At 52.6% G+C, this 22,228-nt stretch overlaps 9 protein-coding genes across 9 annotated transcripts; 4 read left to right on the top strand and 5 right to left on the bottom strand.

The window, feature by feature from the left end:
* Positions 1 to 1,578: 1,578 nt before the first annotated feature.
* Positions 1,579 to 3,022, top strand: ALT_6584 (uncharacterized protein; the record flags this gene model as incomplete). Its single annotated transcript, XM_089600097.1, has 3 exons — positions 1,579 to 1,835; positions 1,893 to 2,089; positions 2,874 to 3,022. The coding sequence occupies 3 exons, from the start codon at positions 1,579 to 1,581 to the stop codon at positions 3,020 to 3,022; spliced, it is 603 nt and encodes a 200-aa protein (XP_089455559.1).
* Positions 3,023 to 3,476: 454 nt separating this feature from the next.
* ALT_6583 (ankyrin repeat domain-containing protein) lies at positions 3,477 to 5,009 on the bottom strand (the record flags this gene model as incomplete). The annotated part of the gene is made up of 1 exon (XM_033558090.2): positions 3,477 to 5,009. One exon carries the CDS (start codon positions 5,007 to 5,009, stop codon positions 3,477 to 3,479), a length of 1,533 nt encoding a protein of 510 aa, XP_033413981.1.
* A 426-nt stretch (positions 5,010 to 5,435) lies between these two features.
* On the top strand, positions 5,436 to 8,503 carry ALT_6582 (uncharacterized protein; the record flags this gene model as incomplete). The annotated part of the gene is made up of 4 exons (XM_033558089.2): positions 5,436 to 5,605; positions 5,651 to 5,963; positions 6,011 to 7,677; positions 7,738 to 8,503. The coding sequence occupies 4 exons, from the start codon at positions 5,436 to 5,438 to the stop codon at positions 8,501 to 8,503; spliced, it is 2,916 nt and encodes a 971-aa protein (XP_033413980.2).
* A 479-nt stretch (positions 8,504 to 8,982) lies between these two features.
* ALT_6581 (uncharacterized protein) lies at positions 8,983 to 9,532 on the bottom strand (the record flags this gene model as incomplete). The annotated part of the gene is made up of 2 exons (XM_089600096.1): positions 8,983 to 9,145; positions 9,207 to 9,532. 2 exons carry the CDS (start codon positions 9,530 to 9,532, stop codon positions 8,983 to 8,985), a joined length of 489 nt encoding a protein of 162 aa, XP_089455558.1.
* A 1,590-nt stretch (positions 9,533 to 11,122) lies between these two features.
* ALT_6580 (transcription factor domain-containing protein) lies at positions 11,123 to 12,756 on the top strand (the record flags this gene model as incomplete). Its single annotated transcript, XM_033558087.2, has 4 exons — positions 11,123 to 11,863; positions 11,907 to 12,013; positions 12,063 to 12,358; positions 12,401 to 12,756. The coding sequence occupies 4 exons, from the start codon at positions 11,123 to 11,125 to the stop codon at positions 12,754 to 12,756; spliced, it is 1,500 nt and encodes a 499-aa protein (XP_033413978.2).
* A 7-nt stretch (positions 12,757 to 12,763) lies between these two features.
* On the bottom strand, positions 12,764 to 14,453 carry ALT_6579 (cytochrome P450; the record flags this gene model as incomplete). The annotated part of the gene is made up of 4 exons (XM_033558086.2): positions 12,764 to 12,952; positions 12,999 to 13,762; positions 13,816 to 14,016; positions 14,087 to 14,453. The coding sequence occupies 4 exons, from the start codon at positions 14,451 to 14,453 to the stop codon at positions 12,764 to 12,766; spliced, it is 1,521 nt and encodes a 506-aa protein (XP_033413977.2).
* A 599-nt stretch (positions 14,454 to 15,052) lies between these two features.
* ALT_6578 (Zn(II)2Cys6 transcription factor) lies at positions 15,053 to 17,683 on the bottom strand (the record flags this gene model as incomplete). The annotated part of the gene is made up of 1 exon (XM_033558085.2): positions 15,053 to 17,683. One exon carries the CDS (start codon positions 17,681 to 17,683, stop codon positions 15,053 to 15,055), a length of 2,631 nt encoding a protein of 876 aa, XP_033413976.2.
* Positions 17,684 to 18,170: 487 nt separating this feature from the next.
* Positions 18,171 to 19,573, bottom strand: ALT_6577 (serine hydrolase domain-containing protein; the record flags this gene model as incomplete). The annotated part of the gene is made up of 4 exons (XM_033558084.2): positions 18,171 to 18,583; positions 18,644 to 18,935; positions 18,992 to 19,128; positions 19,183 to 19,573. 4 exons carry the CDS (start codon positions 19,571 to 19,573, stop codon positions 18,171 to 18,173), a joined length of 1,233 nt encoding a protein of 410 aa, XP_033413975.2.
* Positions 19,574 to 20,386: 813 nt separating this feature from the next.
* Positions 20,387 to 22,057, top strand: ALT_6576 (flavin-containing monooxygenase; the record flags this gene model as incomplete). Its single annotated transcript, XM_033558083.1, has 1 exon — positions 20,387 to 22,057. One exon carries the CDS (start codon positions 20,387 to 20,389, stop codon positions 22,055 to 22,057), a length of 1,671 nt encoding a protein of 556 aa, XP_033413974.1.
* Between the last annotated feature and the right edge of the window lie 171 nt (positions 22,058 to 22,228).

The raw sequence follows: 22,228 nt of genomic DNA, 5'->3' as shown, positions 1-22,228 counted from the left end.
CCTAGGCAAGACCCTGAGCTGGTGTCGGTGCTAAGGTCACGGCCTGTAGTTTTAGTGTTGTGGATTAGATTGAGTTAGGTTTGGCTGGATGGGATTATAGTGATGGTTAGATAGAGCTGTATAAGTGATAGAGGAAAGGAGGTGCTATATGAGAAATGAAGCCTAGTGTACACCTCTAGCCATGTCCCAGCTCCCTATTTAGAGATGGTGGGTGTTGGGGGGGTGAGTTAGGGCTATCTTATAACTAATTATGGTATTCATGCGGGGTTGAATTAGGTGCAGCAAAGGTATATCTCCCCTTCTTTTTCCCAAAGAGGAATATGAAGCAGGTACGCAACGATCATGTAATACCTGCATTCGTGCCTTGGCTGTTGGAACCCATTTGCTCCACGGATAAGTAATTGGCGGAAGGGTACCCTCGGCCTGCACTAAACAAGGATTAAGGGAGACTACTGCTGCTACTGCGCCTGTCGTAGTTAATGCTGTAAGCATGGTTAACCTCAGAAAAGGACGGCCAACTTTGAAATGAGGCACCGATTGCCCAGTACGCAGGAGGCCCTTCTGCTTGACATCTTCCGACTGCGCCGGAAAAGGGGGTAGTTGTAAAATTCATGTAGTAGCCCGACTTGTAGGAGGAAATGGGTCTCACCAACCCCATGGAGCAGTATTGGCGCTAACAGCGGTCCCCAGCAGCCCAGCCTTCCTAGCAACGCCATAGTTTCGTGAATCTGGAGTGGGTTCAATATGGCTCATTACCATCGAGTTACCTTGTCTGCCTTAGTACGGGCCGTAGGGGCTTTAAGAGGTCCAATCATAACTCCCTAGCCCTCGGGAATTTGAGGTATTTAAGGTATGGTTGTGGTTGTCCGTCCTATCCGGATGTGTCTAAGAAGCCTTAATATAAACTTAATGTAAAAGTAATTGACATTGTGTTTATGGTTGGTACCTTGCCTGTCACTTAAGCCGAATATGATAAGACAGTCTCCCCATTCTCCAATGAACTCGTCCTGTTGAACTCAATGTTCTATTGTATATTGATCCTTTGGACATCTACTCCCTCCCATCTGACAGTGCGCAGTATCACAGGATATGCATCAATATCTTTCCTTGCTCCGCATTCGGATACAGCTAGCTCTTGTATTTTGTCTCACGGTGGCGTACGTGATTCCAAATTCCATGATTTCCAAAGATTATGGGATAGCAAGACCGGTGTGTAGGGGTTAGCGACTTCAGCGTTACATCCATATCTAATATCTCTCCCAATCTACTGCACGTTCATTGTGCCATCTTCCCTTAGCGTGAGACACTCGGAGAATTGACCAGTCGCTTACCTTGTTCCTGTTGGTTGTTACCTAAATAGGACATTGCTGGTCTAGTCCAAGACTCCAGAATGTGTCAACGCACTCGGTTATAGAAGGCAGTGTTCGAGATGGCAGTCAATGGCAGTCAATGGGCTCGGCTATAAGAAGGCTCTCTTCCCCACACTCAGCAGTTCTATCTAGACAGTTACTCGAGAGTATCCCTTCCTCTAGGACCCTGCGAGCTGTTCAAAGTCTAATATTCGAAATCCACGTCAAAATGCGCGCAACTCAGCTTGCCCTTCTTGCCCTTGCCGCTTCTGCAAAGCTGGCCACCTCCTTCAAGATCCCCGAGGGAATGATGGACGGGGTTTACAAGGTCTACCTCAACGAGAACGGTGTCGAAGTCCACGAGCCTCTTCTCCCAGAGGATATCATCCAAGTGACAGACCCCGAATCCGAACAACACGAAGCAGCCCTTTTCGAGAGGGCGGACCCTAGTTTCGCTGTTACGTATTGCGGCTGTGGCCTAACCATGTAAGTGGCCAAGTCTATGCAGCAATCCTTTGCGCTATTCTAACTGCTTCGATGTAGGAACCATGGAGACTGCGACAGAGCAGTGCAGAACCTGAAGAACCAATTCGGCGCCGGAACGGTTCGCATCGGACCGAATCTGGCGTGGTATTCGATCAGTGGCAGCGTGGTGGCATTCGCCTGCAACAAAGTTGCTGCACAGGCCGAAGCCAGTGCGGATCGTCTCACTAGGGCCCTCCAGGGTATTACGGAGAGGTGTGGGTGGTACGTTCCGGGGACCACGAGATTTGTCACCAACCTATGGCTCGATCCATACTGGGGATATATGAATTATCACCCTGGTCTGGACTTTTGTGCTGCGTCTACCAGCTCTAGATCTGACAGGTGTTGATTCCGAGGCATTCTGAGTGTTTCGACTCTCGCGACGGATATGGACTAGGGCATGGTGGGAAATATGCTAGTCAAGCATCAGTGTTAGCTTATCAGTGTCCTTCAAATTTGTTCATTCGCTGCACTCGTAATCGAGTAGATGTCCTTAAGTAGATGTCCTTACCTCCTATCAACTTCCGGGACTATACTGAAGGAATGGATGCTACCTTATACATGGATCATACGGAAGAATGCTCAGCGAGCAGCTGTCTTGCAAATCGAGGGCAAGGAAGCCTAACGTTCAGAATGCCTCTTTAGTTCTAGCTCGCTCCAGTGTGCCCATCTGACGTGGAAGGTGTCCGGGTGGGTTACGGTTATCTTCTTGACAGTCCGCAACCGATGCCGGTGTTTCAGGGGAGAGTAGGACAACGGCTTGGGTGCCATTAGAAAGCCTCTAGGAGGAACAATGACTGACTGCGTCTCGTTATCGGATCGAACAATCGAGGACTAGGGCATGTCTTGACGAAGCTCCAAGTACCTCGAGAGTACGGAGATAACAAGGTCGATGTCGACATTGTTCGACGTGCACGGGGGTCTGTTTTCACCGCTGGAGCGCCGAAGCAGCCGGGTTGACGGCCGGCACGGCAGTTCTGGCGTGACGATCTGCCGTAGCGAAGGATCTCCTGCTCTACCCTACACAACGGGAACGCTGGTATCCGATGGCAGGTTCACGGGTGGCCAGCAATGATATTGGTGACGATGTTCTTCCCGGCCTCGTCTTGGTCCGTTCCTCAGCCGTCATTGGATATGCCTTGTGCTAGTTCTGATTGAGTCTAGTTTCAAATCCTGGCTCCCCGTCGTCGTTCTGGTCCATGCTCCTATACCATATGCCAATAGCGCTAATCGACCGGAAGGAATTACTAAGAAGACAAAGTTTTGAGTAAGATCCTACATGCATGATTTCTAGTTCTTGTCCTTATAGTTATGTTCTTCACTACGGGTAATTGGTGCTAAATCCTGCAGTTGTTTCGCCCCGGATTTAAGCCTGGGCTCAGTACGTCAAGGGAAGCTGGTTTCGCCGGAGGAGTTTGCCAAAACTGTTCAGTTTGCCTAGCACGAGGACATAGCTAAATACTCGTTAATTGCTATCCTTCACTCGTTCTTAAGACCATGTCGTACACTTAGCTGCTATTAGGGTGAGATAGGGTAATCTACATATCGTAACATAGCAATCGCACACTGTTGGCTAATTTTTTATGTAATTGACCTAGGTAGTTACCGGTTGAATATATTCCTCGTCTTAAAGCACTTGGCCATCTGTTCATATACTTTGACCCTTTCCAAATCCTTCTCTACCGTGGACGCATCCCATAACTGATTCTCCACCAGAAACGCCCATGCAACCCTAGGAGTCTGCCGGAATGCAAACACTAAATGATGCGCCATCTTGCAGCCAGCAGCGTCTGTTACCTCAGGATCTGCGCCATTAGAAAGTAGACAGCGAACCATCTTCAGTCCACTTCGGGCTGCCAGATGTAGAGGAGTACTGCCATCTACACTTGTTCTTGCTTGGATATCAGCGCCTGCTTCTAGTAGAGCCTCCACCCTACTAGGAACAAATGACCAAGCAGCACAGTGAATCGGGTAGACGAGTTCCAGCTCGTCTTGTTCGGGATCAAAGAACCACTCGTGTAGCAACTCACCCGTCTCCCCACCGGAGGCCAAGCAGCGCGAATCAGCCGGTGCGTTGACGTCAGCACCATACTGGATCAGATAGCGGACCAGTGTGGAATCCGCTTCTCCTCGGTTTGAAAATGCGGCGTAATGTAAGGCTGTGTGGTTTCCAGGATTTGATCCAATTGTTGGGTCAGCTCCGTGCTCGAGGAGGTACTTGGTCATAGTGCTCTGACAGGCGAAAACAGAAGAGTGCAATGGCGTCCAGCCATGGCTACCAGGTTCGTTCACAGTCAAGTTGCTATGATCTAGTATCCACTGCACAGTAGCTACACGACCAGCCTCTGCTGCGCGGTGAAGGATAGATCCATCTGTATTGCTCCGGGCATGGACATCCACACCAGTATCTACCAGCATCTGCACCACAGGTAGCGAACTATAGTATGCCGCTTCATGCAGCACAGTTTCCCCATAGAGATTGCGGAGCTGGACATCCGCAGAGGCAGTAATCAGTTCCCTAACAGCAGGAAGGTTATCCTCTCGCACTGCGTACCATAGTGGGCTCTCCCGCATTGAAGTAAGAGCATTGACATCTGCCCCTGCGGCAATCAAGTACTTCAACAAGGCTGTTTCATCTTCTTGACTCCCTTTCTTAACCCATACACTCCTTTCCCCAGCCGCAAAATGCAACAGCGTCTCTGCATGCGTAGTCACATCATGGATACTCGCCCCTTCGCGGAGTAACATCTGCACACACTCCAGGCTGCGGCTCATTGCTGCAAAATGAATCGGCCCTTTCTGCGCAGCGGCCGTGTCAAAAAGACTATATCCTCTCTGTTTGCGGTATTTGATAATCGTTTCAAGGATCTGTGCATCCCCCTTCAGTGCCGCCAAGTGGAGCGCATTCGTCCCCATCTCATCACTTCGGTCATGGACATTATGCTGGATAAGCAGTGTGACGATTTCGTGTCTGCCGCGCTGAATGGCCTCCTGCAGTGGATGACAGTCTAAACTGGGTCCATCAGGGGAGACTCCATCGTCTAGAAGTTGGGTAACAGTAGCAATGTCATTGTGGTGGATTGCTTCAAATAGTGCGCGTTCTTCTTCTAGGCCTCGGGGTCCCAGTGAAAACATTAGATCAAGAGAAAGGAATGTAAGTTAGACAAAGCGAACGGGATGACCGTAACAGAAATCTAACGCAGTAGGCTAAAACAGGTGTCCTATTTTCTTAGTCTAGTTACATTCCATAGATACCTCGGTAACTAACTAGTTCACGAGTCGGCAGTAAGAAAGGGAGCCCTTAGGCCCTAATAAGAAAAAGTTAGCCTTAGACATAGTTAATTAGATAGTCTGATTAATAGCAGATCTTAGTTCCGATAGTTTATTATTTCATCAGAACGTGTTGATTGCCGATCTTGTCGATCCTGACTGCTCCAGGAATGCTGCCGGGAACTCGGCAACTCTAAAAAAGTCCGCATTCTTCTCGTCTATCCACCTCCTGATTCTTCTCTTCTCTTCTCTTGCCATTGCCATTGCTTCACCATCAATTCCAGAACAACAATGTCTTCAGAGGATCCCCCCGGCAGAAAACCACTGCCGGCATGGCTCCATTTCAACTCCCACGATCTCAAAACCCTCTTCCGCTGTGCAGCCGCAGCATGGGTCGCGACTATCTTGATGTTCATCCATCCCACCCTGCGAACCATCGGCACAGCCACGTTTTTCGGATGGTAAGTTGATCATCTACAGACGAATTGATTTATCTGACTTGATAGTCTTGTCCTGTTCATCAATCCCCCTTCGGGAATCCTCTTCATCTTTATCCTGGGAACGCTGACCCTGCTGATTGGCATGGCTCTCGCCTGGGCCTGGGGCGTCATCACCATGAAAGCCGCGCTGGCGGCGCGTCCTCAAACGGAGACGCTGGCCCGTCTACAGATGCTCGGCCAGGAGGCAGCCCGACAGGCGAATGCCACCGGACAGAGTGCGGCCAGCTTGCAGTCGCAGCTTGTCTACGATGGGTTCATGCTTGATGCGCGGGTTTCGGTCATTTACTTTGTTATGATTTGTGTATTCATCTACTTTTTGGTACGTTTTCCCCTCTTTTCAATCAATCCTGTGACTGACATGAAAAGGCCCGGCTGCGCGCATCAAACCCCAAGTTCACACTTGTCCAGATCTTCGGGACCATCATTGCCGATCTGTTCCTGACGATAGGCCCGCTTTTGCCTTCGTTTCGGGGGACGCTGCCGAAGCTTCTGATCATTCCTGCGGCGATTGGGGCAGGCCTGGGACTGGTCGCCTCGTTGCTGCTCTTCCCGCAGTCGACGTCGCATGCGGTTCTGGCGGGTATGCAGGCTTTGGTCGAGTTGGCGAAGCAACCGCTCAGATTGACGGCCGCTCCTACTGATGATCTCGATTTGAAAACGTTGATGGCGCTTAAGACCCAGCTCATCGCCGGATACAAGGCCATGGAACCCGCGATGGGCTTCCTGCCGTTGGATTTCTCGCGCGGCCGATGGAACGCGGCCGATGTGAAGAGCCTGAGGCAGCCTGTGCGGCAGGTGCTTGTGAGCACAGTGTCGCTGCTGGATTATCATATTAACCGGCTGAGCGCGCGGGCAAATGTGGACCGCGTTCGGGCCATGTCCAAGCCGGCAACGCCGGTGAGTACCTCGGATGGACCCCGACAGGAGGCCAAGGAGGAGGTCGGCCAGCGGCAGATGTTGGAGAGCTTGGAGATGATTGAAGCAATGACCAGTCCGGAGTCGGAGGCGTTGCGGTCCGGGGCGCATGCTATCCTGCGAGAATCCAGCGGGGAGATTCTCCAGGTGTGCGAGGAGGCTGCTGGCATGGCGGTCGAGTGCATTCACGCGGTCAACTCGCGACGCTGGCTTGGCTCGCGGGCCGCGGATCGATTGGACGAGTGTCAGAAGCTCCTGGAGAGGCTGCGCGCAGCTCGGGATGCGTTCGCCGAGCAGACCACCGAGAAGCTGATCGCGCAACACGGCGAGATCTTTGACGAGACTGGAAGTCTCAAGCGCCTCGACACCGTTGGTGGCACATCCATCAGCAGCGTCATGACCGGCTTGGCCTTTGAGGAGCTGGTCATCTCCGTCGCGGACGCTCTGGACCAGTTGCTGGCGCAGATCGTGGCTCTCCTCGAAGCCCGGCCAAAACCGCGCCTGTGGTTCCCCACGAGCATCGAATACGCCGTCCGTTGGGTGTTGCGCCGGGACGCTCGCACTCCCGTCACGGGACAGTCGTCAGATCCCGAGCCGGACGATCCTGCAGTCCAGACGGACGAGACGGAGCAGCTCTTCCGCCGGATCAGCCGGGGATACCGCGTCAAGCAGCGAAGTGGCCTTGGCCGTGTGGTGCTGGGAACATACCACTGGTTTGTCAGCGCCGAGGGTCTCTTCGCATTGCGGATGGTCATCCTGACGATTGCACTGGCGGTGCCGGCCGTTATTCCATCGAGCTCGGGGTTTTATTACCGTGAAAAAGGCCTCTGGGGACTCATCATGGGGCAGACCACGCTGCTCGTGTACATGTCCGACTTTACCTTTTCGCTCATCTGCCGGGCCGTTGGAACGGTTATCGGGGGCGTCGTAGGACTGGCCGCGTGGTATATCGGCTCCGGACATGGGCCGGGCAACCCATACGGACTGGCTGCCATTTCGGCCCCAATAATAGTGATCTTCATGTGGGGACGACTGTTTCTCAGTCCGGCACTGCTGCAAGCGACCGTCATGAGTGCCGCAACGTTTTTCCTCATCATCGGATACAGCTTCGCCGATACGTATGTCCCTCCCCTTTGTCATTATAGCCCCTGTCTATATGCATGCTAATCAGACCACAGGCAAATACCTCAATACGGCAACCCCGGCGTCGGCTACAACGTCTTCTGGCGCCGTCTGGTCCTGGTCTTCGTCGGCTTCGCCGCTGCACTGATCGTCCAGATCTTCCCGCGCCCGCCATCAGCAGCACGACACATCTGCACCTCGCTATCCAACACCCTCCGCCGACTAACAGACCACTACGCCCTCCTGCTGTCATGCTGGGCGCGCCCCAACAACGACCCGCGCATGGCAGAGCTGCTCTCAATCGAAGTCGCCGAGCGCCTCGCCGCGCTGAACGGCCCCATAGCGCTCCTCGGGCTGGAATTCTCCAGCTCCCGCTTCGACAGCGCCAGTCTGCGACAGGTCCAGGCGCTCTGCCAGACCCTCAACCAGAACCTGGGCCGGCTGCTGCTGCTCTCAGCAACGCTACCTCTTGAACTACAGGAGCGGCTGGCGCGGACGTCAGGCGTGCTGGAGCAGCGGTCCATAGCGGACGTGATGGCTGTGCTGGGTGTTGTGGCGCAGGCGATTAAGACGGGGGATCCCCTGCCGGAGGTGCTGCCGACGCCGTTGACGAAGCGCTGCTATGAGTTTTGGCGCGGGGCGCAGTTGACTGAGGTGATGCCCTTGCAGACGGAGTTGATCAGGGAGAAGGCGTATCGTCGGTACTGTGTGGGGGTGATGGCGTATTTGAGGATGTTGGCCGCGGTGGATGAATTGGTTATGGTTGTCAAGGGGGTGTTGGGCGAGGCGCATATTGTTCAGCTGCCGCAGCCTCAGCCTTAGCTAGCTGTATACTCTGTATCTGTGTATTTCTGTATATAGCACGAATAAGCCCATAAGTGTATATGTATACTACTATTGCGCGAAGGCTGGCGCGTACTGCATCCTGTAAGCAATGAGCGAGCTAAATGCTAACGACCCGATAGTTCTAATCACCGTTCTAAGCTATGAACAAGTCCCAATAACCCCAAGAATAATCGTAGCTCCAGTCATCCACCAACTAGCTATACCAAACGCCCCCTGAACATCCCTTTTCAGAACTCCCCAAAGCACCCCAGATACAAGACTAGGAAGAAAAAACCCAGCAGCGAGAAAGAGCCAGATCTTAGCCCAATTCCACCCCTCTTCGTAATATATACCCCATGCTTCCGCTTGCTCGAAGGACGGGGAACATAGCTTTCCATTCAGTCTCTTGGGAAGCTGCTGCATGATCAATGCGGCTCCTGACTGTATACTGTCGGGATCGTTGAACAGGCTCATCATCAGCTGCGGCCCAACGGGTGGAGATAATTTGGGAGGTACGGGGCAGCCCGCTCCCATCGGGGGGACAAGCCTTGGAGGAGGGATGCAGCTGCAGGGTTTCCCTTTCTCGCAGATTTCATTGTGGCAGCGGACGTCGATGTAGGGGTGGCCTCCGTAGGTGAACTGTTTGCATTAGCAGCCGACGAGTGTTCATTGAATAGTAAGATTAAAGGGTTTTGCGTACTTTCGTACCTTCATGAAGTGGATAGCATGAATTGTCCGTAGAGACCAGTACGATTCAAATCTCCCCTTGTGATTATGGTAGATACGGCGCAGTGCGTGGAAGAGCTCCCTGTCGTCCTTTATATGTGAAACCACCTCCTGATGCAGCGTTACCGGATGTCCCCGTTTTTCAATGCAGGACATGAGTCGAAGCGTACGACTGGAGTCCTCGCCAAGCTCAACATCCTTCTGGTCAAGACTAGTTTCGACAACTTCAGCCAGCTGGGCTTCATCAAGTATATTAGTAGTTCCGCTGTTGTGTGCCGAAGTCAGACTTGGGATCGACATCTGAGAAGTATGATGAGCAAATGTCCGGCGTTGTCCACCTTCAGAGGCGGTCTTTGTTCGTTCGACAGATGTATATAGATAGTCCCACAGAACCTGTAGAGCGCCTGGCTCATGTTCAATGTAGTCGTCATACAGCTTTTCACCGCGTCTCTAATGGATGTCAATAAAGAACAGAAAAATGGGAACTCGAGTCACCTACATTTGTTCACCTAAGTCTCCGATGATGCTGTGGTATGCTGCTTTCCCGAAGTCCGATACGGGAGAGGAATTGTTGTGAATTGAGGTAATATTTCCGTTCGCTTTGAGTCCTGCGAGCAAATGTGGGTGATATGCCTATAGAATCGGAGGGAGCAGGGTGGTGTCTGAGGTTAGTAACATCCTGCTGCAACAAAGTGCTCTCTTCACTTGAGTCGCTGACTTGGTCAATGTAAACCCTGCAGGCATTCTCATCTTCACGCCTACGTCTGATTAACTTCTCATCTTCACGCCTAATTCGGGTTAATACAATTAACGACGGAATGATCATGGCTAAGGTGAACGCAGCGGCGAAGACCTCCAATGAACGCACAAAAGCCATATTGACAGTCAGTTACCTAGTGGTAGGTGCAAATATGATGATGATAAAATAATACGCTAAGAGCCGTATCAATAGGCAATGATTCAAAGAAAGGGGGTGTAAGTCGCTTAAATAACTAGACAGTAGGGGTGATGAGGCTGACAAGGCTTATTGCCGTTGATTGAGGCGCACAGGTTGTTTTTCTATTGATAGATAGGATCAATCATGGCAGCCTGCATCCTGGCCAATAGAAGGTTCGCTAGAAGACACATGTTTGGCGTCAGGTTAAGGAATAACGCCTTGATCTATGCAGTACATAAGAGGAGATACCTCGCTGGCGGATGGGTCACTGGTGAGACTTGGACAAGATGGGAGACACCGTGGAGTACACAGCAAAATGGAGACGTTTACTATGTGCCCACCAACTGGTTGACTGGTTCTGCAGCCTCAGGCATCAACTAGTTTCCCCGCCTCTAGTGCTCGTTTCCTGTCCTGACTCTAGACTTTAACCTGCAGCCTGTCATCGATCTGATTCATCGCAATAGACTACAATTAATCAGGTCCTTATGTCTAATCGTCCGTGGCAGTGCACATACTGCAGCACGAGTTTCAGCCGCGCCGAGCATCTACGCCGACACCTTAGGTCACGTCTGTCTACCTTCTTGACTCGAACCGCGAACGTAGCTAATAGGAGCAGATGAGAATCTCAGGCCCTTTGCCTGTGCGCTCTGTCGGCGATCATTCACGCGAAAGTATGTTCTGGTCATATATGATGAGCATTTCTAATTGGCCTTGACAGAGACCTTCTGAAACGCCATGAGAGGACATGCAGAGTCAGAGAAGAACGGGAAGAGGTCGTGGAGGCTCCTGCGGACTTTCAGTCAGATCAGCTAGATCGACAGAGTGAACGGGAGAGAGCCGTTATCTCGTCATGTTCAACCCGAAATGGAGGCATCCCCGACCTTCCCAGCTCGGTGGACTTTGCCGCGCTGGACTTTTTATTTGCACCAGCACTAGCTTCAGACAGCATCACAATGGCCGAAAGGCTGGAATATCTGGCCTACTTTACGAGCGCCAATGGTATGGCTACGTTTCTGGACCGCGAGACGCTCAAACAGCGACAGGAGCTCCTCAAGGGGGCTGACCGACACTCGTACGAGAGAACAGACAGAGAAGCGCATGGTGCAGACTTGCTGCCAGAAACAATCGATCCCTCACTTATCCACCTGTCATCCAGTGATGGAGATATCCTCGTTCACAAGGCCGACGAGATTACTGAACATCTCCGCCGAACCATCACCACAAAGTCAGACAAAACCATCATCAAACTGGACTGGTCCCCTGCCGTCCAACAATCCTGCTCCGACTTTTTCTCAGCTAGTAATATCCGCCGCTTTCTGGAATATTTCTGGTCATTGTGGTACCCCAACTGTCCCATCGTGCATCGCCCGTCGTTCGATCTGGAGACAGCGCGGACAGCTCTGCTGTGCGTTATGCTGATTATTGGAGCGTGTCTGTCGCCGCATGAGGGGGACGCCCAAGCGGCCAAGATGTGGTTGGACGGCGTTGAGGAAATGGTATTCGGTGACGAGGCATTTAAGGAGAAAGAGACGTCCGACACGTCGTCGGGTCAGCTATACGACGAGGTCGAATGGATGAAGAAGCGCGTTGAATGTATCCAGTCGGCATATCTGGTCTGCTCACTGCAGAAAAGGGAGGGGTCCGTGGAGGCGCAGGGGCGCGTGAGGAGGTATCGACATGCAGCGCTGGTAATGGTGCGTCTTAAATTCCTATCTGCGAATCTGGCTAATAAAACAGTTGGCGAGAGACATCGGGCTTGAATCGGCCACGCATCGCAACTTGCGGCTGGATAGCCCGTCCGAGTCATGGTGGAGGCAGTTTGTCATTGAAGAGGAATTGATTCGGTACGTCGGTCTCAGCTTGGTCACACGCCACTAAGTTCTAACTGGCCAGGACTCTGACGTTCGTCTTTCTTATCGATGCCGCCATGGCGATCTTCCACCACACTCCGCCACGGATGGTGGTTTCGGAGCTCAAGATGGACATGGCTTGTCCCGAGCCTTGTTTTCAGGCAGATACAGCTACAGAGTGCTTTTACACACTGAGGGAGTGGGAAGGGTCTATCTTCTGGTCTGAGCGACTGTCTGTACCTGGCGTGTTACGGAGGATATGCCAAGGACAGTTGGATGACCACTCTGTCCTTGAGTTCTCAAAGATGGGAACGCTGAATCTGTTTACGACTGTACAAGGTACGTTTAGCATTCTATGTTGGAACATTTCTAACGATACAGCTCTGCATTCTTTGACGTTTCACTTGCAAAACTCCCTGGTCTTCGAGTCCACCCTCGCCCCGGTCCAGACTGGGTTGGAGAACTGGCGTCGAATATGGAATGCACGACAGCCCGAGGACAAGGACATTCCCGACGAACCACAGACCATCTGGAAGAAGATCGGCTTTGTCAGGTATGCACCGGAATTCTGGCACTTGGCTCGCATCATCGTTGCCCGAATCATCGCCAGTCCTAGTGATGAACAATGTCCTCTGCCTACGGAGCGGGGTCTCTCTCGCTTCGATCATACTGATATGAGAGATATTAATGAATTGATTATGAAATACCGGCAACTGAACTTGGGAGTTACGCCGTGACTTTGGTTCATGGAGCCACTGGTCTCTGTCTAACCCGGACGGTAAAGTTGGTCGGTTTCACAAACCACCTGTTCTCTGTGTCCCAATTCACACGCCCCGTGCTGAAATCAAAGTCCCGGACAATCCGCGGGATCAGTTTCGACATCTCCAGAATGGAGATGTGCTTTCCAAGACACGTCCTAGTCCCGAGGCCGAACTACAGTCGTCAGTATGCATATATACGAGAGATGCAGGAGACTTACAGGCATGTACATCTCGTTCATGGCTTTGAGCTTCTCCGGATTACTCTCCGCCTCGATCCATCTCTCTGGACGGAAAGTCGTTGCATCTGGGAAGACTTCCTCATCGTAATGGGCCACCCAGGTGTTGATCCCCACCACCGTGCCAGCAGGGAAGAAATAGCCATTGATCTCGGCCCCGCCGTCTGGAACCACCCTCCACAGCGGCAAGCCCGTGGCACTGTGCATGCGCAGTGCCTCCTTGATCACGGCCTGGAAATACGGCATCTCCTGACTTTCTCTGAAGGTGACTTTATCACTGCACTTTCCCTGCGCGGCAAACTTGTCGATCTCGCGCCGGAGTTTCTCCATGGCCGCGGGATAACGCAGGAGACTATACATGATGGCCGACAGACTGATGGCAGTCGTGTCCGAGCCAGCAATGACGTTCGACAACCCCATCATGAAAATGTGGTAATCCGTGACCTTTTCCGGATCCTTGTCTCGCGCCAGCATCATCTTCTCGACAAAGTTCTGCGTGTCCAGCGGTCCCCGCTCGGCTTGTCCGAGCTCAAGCTCAGCTTTTGGTGCAGAGAGGGCTCTGATCTTCTCCTTGACGAATCGTACAATATACGCTCTCCCAGCCGCACCAGACCAGCTGAACCGGCTCAATGGCCCAAAAAGCCGCGGATGCCACTCGGGGTATATGCCCACAAGGGTACTGTACGTCATCAGCCGCTGCAGCGCGGCAATCGTCCCTTCGATATCCTCTCCGCGATCAAGGAAGCCTGCAACAGTCAGCAGCGCTCTCGCCATGCACTGCGTACTATATTCCACTCACCAAACCGCTGCCCATAGGTAATATCCCCAATCACATCAAAGGCATAACACTGGAACCAATGGCCGAGGTTGAACTCCTCACCACGGGCCGCGAACTCCTGCAGCCGCATGCAGAAGAGATCCGCGCACCGATCTACAAACGCCTCATAATGCACCAGCGAGGTCATCGAGTAGAGGCTCGAGAACCGCTTACGCGTTTCCGCTACAATCGCTCAGCATCCATCACGGAGTGATATTCAGTAAAGTGATGCGAAGAGTGACATGATACATACCATGCCTTTTAATGTCCCGATCAGGAAACAGAGTCCACTGATTCGGGTCCGGGTGCTTCCACCCCTCGTACCAGGCGGACTTGGTGAACTTGCTCCCCGTCCCATAGACGGTTTTTATGGCTGCGCGCCCGGAGATACTATAATGGTCTGGAGCGATGCGCACGACTGGCCCGTATCGCCTGTGCAGCGCGATATTGTCTGTTTCGAAGTGGCCGGCTCGCACGCGGTGGAAGTACCAGAGTTTTGTCAGGCGGGTGAGGAAGGGGCCTGGGATTTGGCGGAGGGAGAGCGTGCGGAGGGTTGTGGAGAGAGTGCACAGGAAGGGATAGAGGAGGATGACAATAGGGATGAGGATGAGGAACAACATTTTGTTGATGTTAATGATGGAGAATGAGTCTCTGATTGTTTACCTGGATACTACCACTCATACTACTGTAGATATATATATAGTGGAGAATTGGAGATGATCTCTCCACCCCCGCCCCCACCGCCACTGTGGAGTCTATCTATATGGGGTAGGTATACTATATAGAAGTAGAATATAGGTACTATTCAACTATGCTAGACGATCAATATGTTATGAGGAAAATTATGCATATACGTCAGGCCGCCATACCCGGCTCCCTACGACTAGGGCTACTTATCTGCTTCGATTCCAACGGGTATCGGGTAGATGATGGTTTTAAATGAGGCCTGGCTATTGACATAATTTGGATAAAAAGGTGAGAAAGTACTCATTCTTATTCACTGGGATCCCTTGTGTTGATAGTAAACAAGAAGTGATCTCGAATCTCAGAATTGCCTAATCGGGAACAAAAGAGAGAATACGAATCTACCCAGCCAGTTGTCATTGGGTAGGCCCAGACATAGGCATACATACATATAACGGTAGGTAAACGAAAGCTAGACCACCAAATGCGATGATATACTGAATTGATAACACAGGTGGTAATCCCTCCGCTCGGACTAAACCGGTATACTGATATTGCCTAACCCGGCTGAGACACGTTCATCAAAAAGCGGCATCGAGGCAATCCGGACACCCTCCCCTACAGAACAAAACTGATCGACACCTTTACCTAGTCGTCTATCCAACAGCTTCGACAACGACCGCGCAGCCACAAACGCCATATCCGATTTTGTCCCCAGACACCACAAGGCCGAGATACAGAACTCGCAGTTCCGCCTTGCATACTCGGACGGATCATCCGGTCTATAGCCATGCGATAGCGGCGTGATATCGTCTAGAAGAATGTACGCCGCCTTGGCGAAACAGCGAATAAGGACAAGCGTCCATGGCTCAGTCAAGAACGCAGCCTCGTTCACGGCGTCGTGGTAGAACCGGATCCGGTTGGACAGGGACTCCCTGCCCTGTAGGGAGCGCTGCGCGATAGCCCCGACGGCGAGCGCGTTATCCCGTCGGAGGGCCGCGACGAAGTCGATTGCGGTGCGGGCTTCGCGGCGGCTTTCTAGACCGAGTCGGCCCTCGTCGATGCCTTTGACGGTGTCTGCTAGCAGCATGGCGGCGAGATGCCAGTGCCCTGCGACGATGACATACCAGGACTGGATGCGCGGGGGGAGGTCGTCGTGGTTTGCGTTGCAGCTTTGGAAGAACTGCTTGTAGGTTGTATTCCAGTGTTGGTAGATGCGGAGAGTCTTCTGGATGATCTCTTCGAGGCGTTCGGGGCTGGCGCCGCGGTAGACGAGGGTCTGGAGGCGGGTGACCTGTCGGAAGAGGAGGACTTTGACGGGGCTTGCATCGGAGAGTATCTCGGCGGCTTCTTCGTAGGAGCATGGCCAGCGGGGTGGGTTTGAGCCCTGGCGTGCGGAGCGTTTGTGGAGGAAGAAGTCGCCCCATAGGTCTTGTTTTTCCTTTAATGCGCGGGTGTATGTGATGTTCCAGCCGTCGAGGTCGACAGTGCTGTCGGTTTTGGCATCTGAGGGCAACGGTGAAACGGACGTTATCTGGCTGTCCTCGTCGGAGATGGCCAGCGGCCGCTGATACATCGCGGCCTGTAGGGTATCGAACATGACCACTAGCCAGAAAAGAAGGTTGACGGTTTCCTGGTGCTCGGGGTCGGCGTAGAATGCATCCGTCTGGGGAGAGGGTATATCCATACTGGCTAGATCGATGTTGCTCTGCTCTGGCGAACTTCGCGACTTTGGTTTCTGCCGCTCGAGACGTGTCAATTTATATCGGATGGAGAATAGCTGTCGCACAGCCGCCTCCATGAACAATGGCGCGCTGTCGTTCTCCAGCAACTCATGTAGCTCCATATCCTCGTCGACGTTGAGTGGACGCTGTCCAATGGAGAAGATGATGTTCGCAAACGCAACCCGGAACGAAGGTATACCCGCTGCATTCTCCAGAGCCCGACGCGCCTGGTTCCACAGGTTCTCGCGGATGACACGCTCATGCTGCGCGACGGGCGAGGTCGGAGAAAAGCCATTGCTTCTCGGCATCTTCTGCGCCCATTGTGAGGCGAACGCCATGATTGCGGTGTGGAGAGCTCTGGATGCCATTTTCTCTTCTGCGGCGCTCAGATTCCGACCCCGGACGGAGGCGTACGCTCGATCTAGTCGACATACTCGAGTACAGACCCGGTTCGTCCAGTTCGGTCCCCATGCCGCTTGCGCTTTACTGGAGAGCCCGCTTGGTGAGGTGTATTGGACTGCCGTGTTGTAGGGACAGTTTTGCTCCGTGAGCCAGCAGGACAATGCATTCTCCATGCTGTCATGGTATATGCGGATGAGATTCTGAGTCATCATCGAGCGGGCATAGCTGTCGGATATGTTATCGGAAAGAACAAATAGATTATCTTTGGTCCCAGGTGGATATAGACCGTCTGCTGGGAACGTTTGTAGACCGTCACTGCTGTCCGGTATGACATAGCCGGGTGACGAAGAGTAATAAGAGCCACTCAATCCCGGACTTGAATCGTCAAACTGTTGAAGTAGATCCAGAGTCTCATCGAGAGAGTGCGGTCCCGAACTCGACAAGCTCTGTTGGTAGTAGTCAAAGCTCGAACAACTGTCCTCAGCCGAGCCCGACGTTTCCGCATTGCTCGGAGGTACGTGGGCTGTATTTGCGTTCCAAAGCATGATACTGAACGGGTCGAGGTCAGACTCCCTGCTTCTCAGCGGTATTGAGACGGCGTTCGGCTGCATCGACCAAGTCCCTGGCTGATCAGTAGATGACACCCCATTCCCGGTATTGTCGGATAGCCACGACGAGGAGTACAGCATATCATCCAACAGGTCCGTTCCCGAGCCCGCTCGACTCGATACCACGTCTCCCTCAGCTCTAGGCAAGTTGTTCACATTACGACTCTTCTGCTTTCGACCTCCCCGCGCGGTAGCACGGTTCTCCACTAACCAGTTGAAGGTGCATTCTCGATTATATTTCTTGCAGTTCGAGCACGGGATGTTGAGATTGGTCTCTGCTAGCACCCTCCGACTGCCCGCCTCCTGGCGTACTGCTGATGCTCCTGATACAGATGAAGTTGCACCTTGCCGGTCCCTCCGAGCGGGCGCATCGCAAGCTCTCTTCCCCTTCCGACAAGGATCGCAACTATGGTGTTGACGTCGACGCTCCATCGCGGCACTGACAATCGTCTCTAGACGCTAAATGATTGCCGGCATATAGATTCGGCTATTACCGGGCGCTGGCTATTGTGGAGAGAAATATTGGGGAGGGGATACGGTATGGAGGGAAACCGGAGACCTCATGGTTAGGTGGGTTTTGAAGCTTCCAGCCAAGAGGACAATGCGGGGTCTGGGGATTCGCGGACTTAGTTTTAGGGGACGGCGTCCACGAGACCTGAGTGGTTTATCGATGCCTAATTCCAGACGCACTAGATAGCGCCGTTGGATCAGTGTGATGCTCTGGTTGGTGGTTGGAGTGCGGTGGCTGTTGCTATATCCACTTCGTGTTGGCGGGCGGAGATACCCCATGGGGAATGCCCGTTGAGAGCTTCAGCTTCGGGTGACCGGAGGTATAGAGTTCTGAGTTCTAACAAAGGACTGACGGATGAAAGTTGGCCAATCATATTGCAAGATTCAGAAGCAATTGATACGGCAGAGTCTAATCCTGAGCCAGGCCACGGTAGACAGCAGACTCCACATCCAGCCAAAGGCTCCAAACTTGAGGATCGGCAAAGGGCAAGAGTTGAGTACAGATCATCCCTGCGACCCCTTTCTCTCTATCGCACCACCACCAGAGATTTGCCAGTCCTGCCCAGTGCGCCGTCCCCTCTGACCGTCCCGTGGGTCCACCCGTGAGCATGAATGTGAGTCCCCACCCCTGAGGTGTCGACGATGGGTACAGATGAGCTATTGGGTTGCTGAGATCAGGCTTCGAAGGTGGGATTCCTTGTGCCGCGAAATTAGGAAGATTGGGGATCTGATTGCGAAACATCTCGTCGACTGTCGCTTTCTCGAGTATTTGCTTGCCGGTAATGGGCGAGGTGCCGTCGTTTAGCAGTGTAGCAAGGATTTCTGCGCAGTAGCCGCTATCAGTATTTTCTAGAATGGCAGGAATAGTACAAGACAACATACGGCAGTACTCCTGTGGTTTAGCGAAACAGCCTGCTCCACCACTGTTGAAGCATGTCTTGATATCGTCAGAGGTCTGTGCAATCAGAGGCCGCCGAAGGAGGTGGTCTCGCCCGGATAGCTGGCCATGAGCGTCTCTTTGATTCATGTATGCCAACTTCTCCTTCATTGACGCCAATGGAAACATCGAAATGTTGTCCAGCCCCAAGGGTACAAAGATGTTGCGGTGGAAATACTCATTCAATGACTGCCCTGTGACTCGCTCGACCATGACTCCCGCCCAGTCGATGTTTACCTTAAACACCGTTAGCAAAGAATCATAGGAGTAGCTTACGAGCTGGACGCACGCACCCCATATTCCCACTTCTCCCCAGGCTGATGAACCAATGGCTGCATCATATCGTAGATGTGTCCGGAGAACTCGTCGTAACCAGCCGGCTTGCTGTAGTCTCTCAGCTTCTCATTAAAGAACGTATACCCAAAGCCAGCTATGCCCCATCAGTACTTGCGTAGTTGCGTTCTACGAGGAAATTCTTACTCACCGGTATGGTTCAACAACATCCTCAAGGTGATTCCCCTACGCTTCTCAACCAAAGTCCCATCATCCTGCAACACCTTCACCTCTTTCAGCTCGGGGCATATCCTCTCAACCTGATCTGAATCGTCCAAGTTCAATAGCCCCTGTTCGACAAGCTGCATACACGCAATTCCCGTGATCATCTTCGTGCACGAGGCAATCCAGAAGATACTGTCAAGTGTCATTGGCTCCTCAGAGTTACACCCACGCTTCCCACTCGCATGCGCAAAATGCTCCTTGCCATCCTTGCCGACGACCACCACCACTGCGCCTGGGATACCCTTTTCCTGGTCCACGCACGCTGCATCTACCGTCTCTTTGAGGGCAGTTACCGATTGACGAGAAAGAGAAGCCATTGAGAAGTAGAAGCCCGGTGATATGTGGTCAAATCCCGTCCTTGCTTGGGAGATCGAACGGGATATAACAGGTGTCGTTGCCCCTCATCATATAACAACGATACCTCGGTGGCCGCCGTCGATCGCCGAGTAAACTCCATTTTCGAATGCAATAAGTGGGCTTGAACAACGCCAGGTTGGAGCCAGGACTGGATCTGAAACACCTCCCCTCTGTTTGCTACCGTGACTCGGTGTTTGCGGAAAAGCACGCAGACACCTCGGCCAGAACTGCGATGGTCGCCCGCCAGGATACGTCTTTCAGTGCGGATCCGCACTGATATGCAAGCCAGCGGCAAAAATTGTCTGTGGTGTTGCTTTCTGCGTGCGGGGAAGATGAGGAGAGAGGTGTGGGTATGTTCTGCGTCTCCATACTGACAAAAGTACCTTGCAGACTTCTAAAAGGAGGGGAACATGAGATTTACCTCTCGAGCTTTCTTTTTATTTCCTTACGCGGAATGCATCAAGAGGGGAAGCAAGTCGAGCATGCCCATTGGTGATAGAAAGCCTCGGTTGGGTTGAGTGTGATAATGTGCTGCTGCATGCATTTGTGTAACAGTTCCAGTCTGTGTACCTTGTACACCGGCTTACACAGGTGATTCTTGTCCAAGTGAGCAAGAGGGGTTGGAAATGTTCGCCTGGGTGAGCAAGGGGTTACTTGTGAACTGCACAGGGGCATTGAGCTCACGGATACTTAAAGCAGATTGAAATCGTCGGTCACACGTCAGGTCCGTTAAACATCTCAATCAAAGTAATTGACTCAAGCTCAATCTCAACATGCACATCAGAAAGGAACTTAGCGAATATGCTTCCCTTCGAGGCACGACTGGACCCTACGCCGATAACCTCAACGTCGATGTCCTGATTGTGGGAGCCGGCTTCGGCGGCATCTACTGCCTGTATGAAATGCGGAAGCTGGGTCTCAAGACCGTTATATACGAGGCAGGCAATGATGTCGGCGGCACCTGGCGCTGGAACTGTTATCCAGGAGCCGCAGTGGACTCGGAGGTCCCAGAGTACCAGTACTCGATTCCAGAGACCTGGAAGGACTGGACCTGGTCGACGAACTACCCCAACTACGAGGAGCTGAGACGGTACTTTGACCATGTTGATCAGGTGCTCCAGGTAAAGAAGGACTGCGCCTTCAACAGCGTGGTGGTCGAGGCCCAGTTTAACAAGCATGAGGGTCGCTGGCACGTCAAGACGGCCGACGGGAGAATGGCCTCCTCAAAGTACCTCATTATAGCCGCTGGATTCTCTGCAAAGCGGTACATCCCCGAGTGGCCGGGAATGGATGAATTCAAGGGAATCGTCCACCACTCCTCTTTCTGGCCGGGAGAGCATCCAATCGATGTCCGAGGAAAGCGCTGCGCGGTCATCGGCACCGGCGCATCAGGCGTCCAAGTCACGCAGGCCTGGGGTCCAAAGGCCGGCTCGCTCAAGGTCTTCCAGCGTACCCCCAACTTGGCTATTCCCATGCGGAAGCGCTCCCTATCCGCCGAGGCCCAACAAGAAGCCAAAGCACTGTATCCCGAGCTGTTCTCCCTCCGCGAGAAGACCTTCGCTGGATTCCTGTATACATTCTTCGAGAAGAGTCTATGGGAAGACAGCGAAGAAGAACGTGAAGCTTTGTTCGAGAAGTTATGGGCAGAAGGGGGATTCCGCTTCTGGGTGGCCAATTACCGCGACTACCTCTTCGACACTGAAGCCAACCGTATCGTGTACGACTTCTGGTGCAACAAGGTCCGCCAGCGTATTGGCGATCCCAAGGCGCGAGAGCTGCTTGCGCCGCGCGAGCTACCGCACTACTTCGGCGTCAAGCGTCCTTGTCTCGAAGAAACCTACTTCGAGCAATTCAACCGGGAGAATGTCGAGGTGGTGGATATCAAGAATAACCCCATCGTCGCGTTCACCGAGACCGGCATCAAACTGCAAGATGGCTCCGTGCACGAGGTCGATGTCGTCTGCGTCGCGACGGGATTTGACGTGACCACCGGCGGGATGACCAATATGGGGTTGACCAGCATCCACGGCACGACACTTAAAGACGAGTGGAAGGACGGCACGTACACGTACCTTGGCCTGACGGTCAGTGGGTACCCCAATATGTTTCATCTATATGGGCCACAGGGACCGACGTTGCTCAGCAATGGGCCCACGACTGTGGAGGTCCAGGGCCGATGGGTCGCAGACGCGATCAAACAGATTGAGCGCCAGGGGATCAAGTATATTGACCCTCTCCCCGAATCAGCTCGGACTTGGAAGAAACGGATCAACGAACTTTCGGACCTCACACTCTTGCCTACTACCAAGTCCACGTACATGGGAGGGAACATTCCTGGCAAAGTGTTTGAGCAGGGAAATTATACGGGTGGTATACCGCAGTATTTGGCGGAGATTCGCGCTGCTCTCCCAAGGTTCGATGGGTTCAATATTGTTAAATATTAGTTGGAGATAGTGCTCAATCCATTTCTATTAGCTCCTAGTTACAAACGCTTGCTTTCATTCAAACCCGAAAGAACCAGACACCGTACCTTGCGTTTTCAACCAATATACATACCGCAAGTCCGTAGATATAAAGAAAATTTTGTCAAAGGGGAGAAAAGGCAGAAAAAAGTT

The sequence above is a fragment of the Aspergillus lentulus genome (assembly GCF_001445615.1).
Source record: "Aspergillus lentulus DNA, contig: Alt12, strain: IFM 54703, whole genome shotgun sequence".
Classification (NCBI taxonomy): Eukaryota; Fungi; Ascomycota; class Eurotiomycetes; order Eurotiales; family Aspergillaceae; genus Aspergillus; species Aspergillus lentulus.
This window is presented reverse-complemented; position numbering and strand designations above follow the sequence as displayed.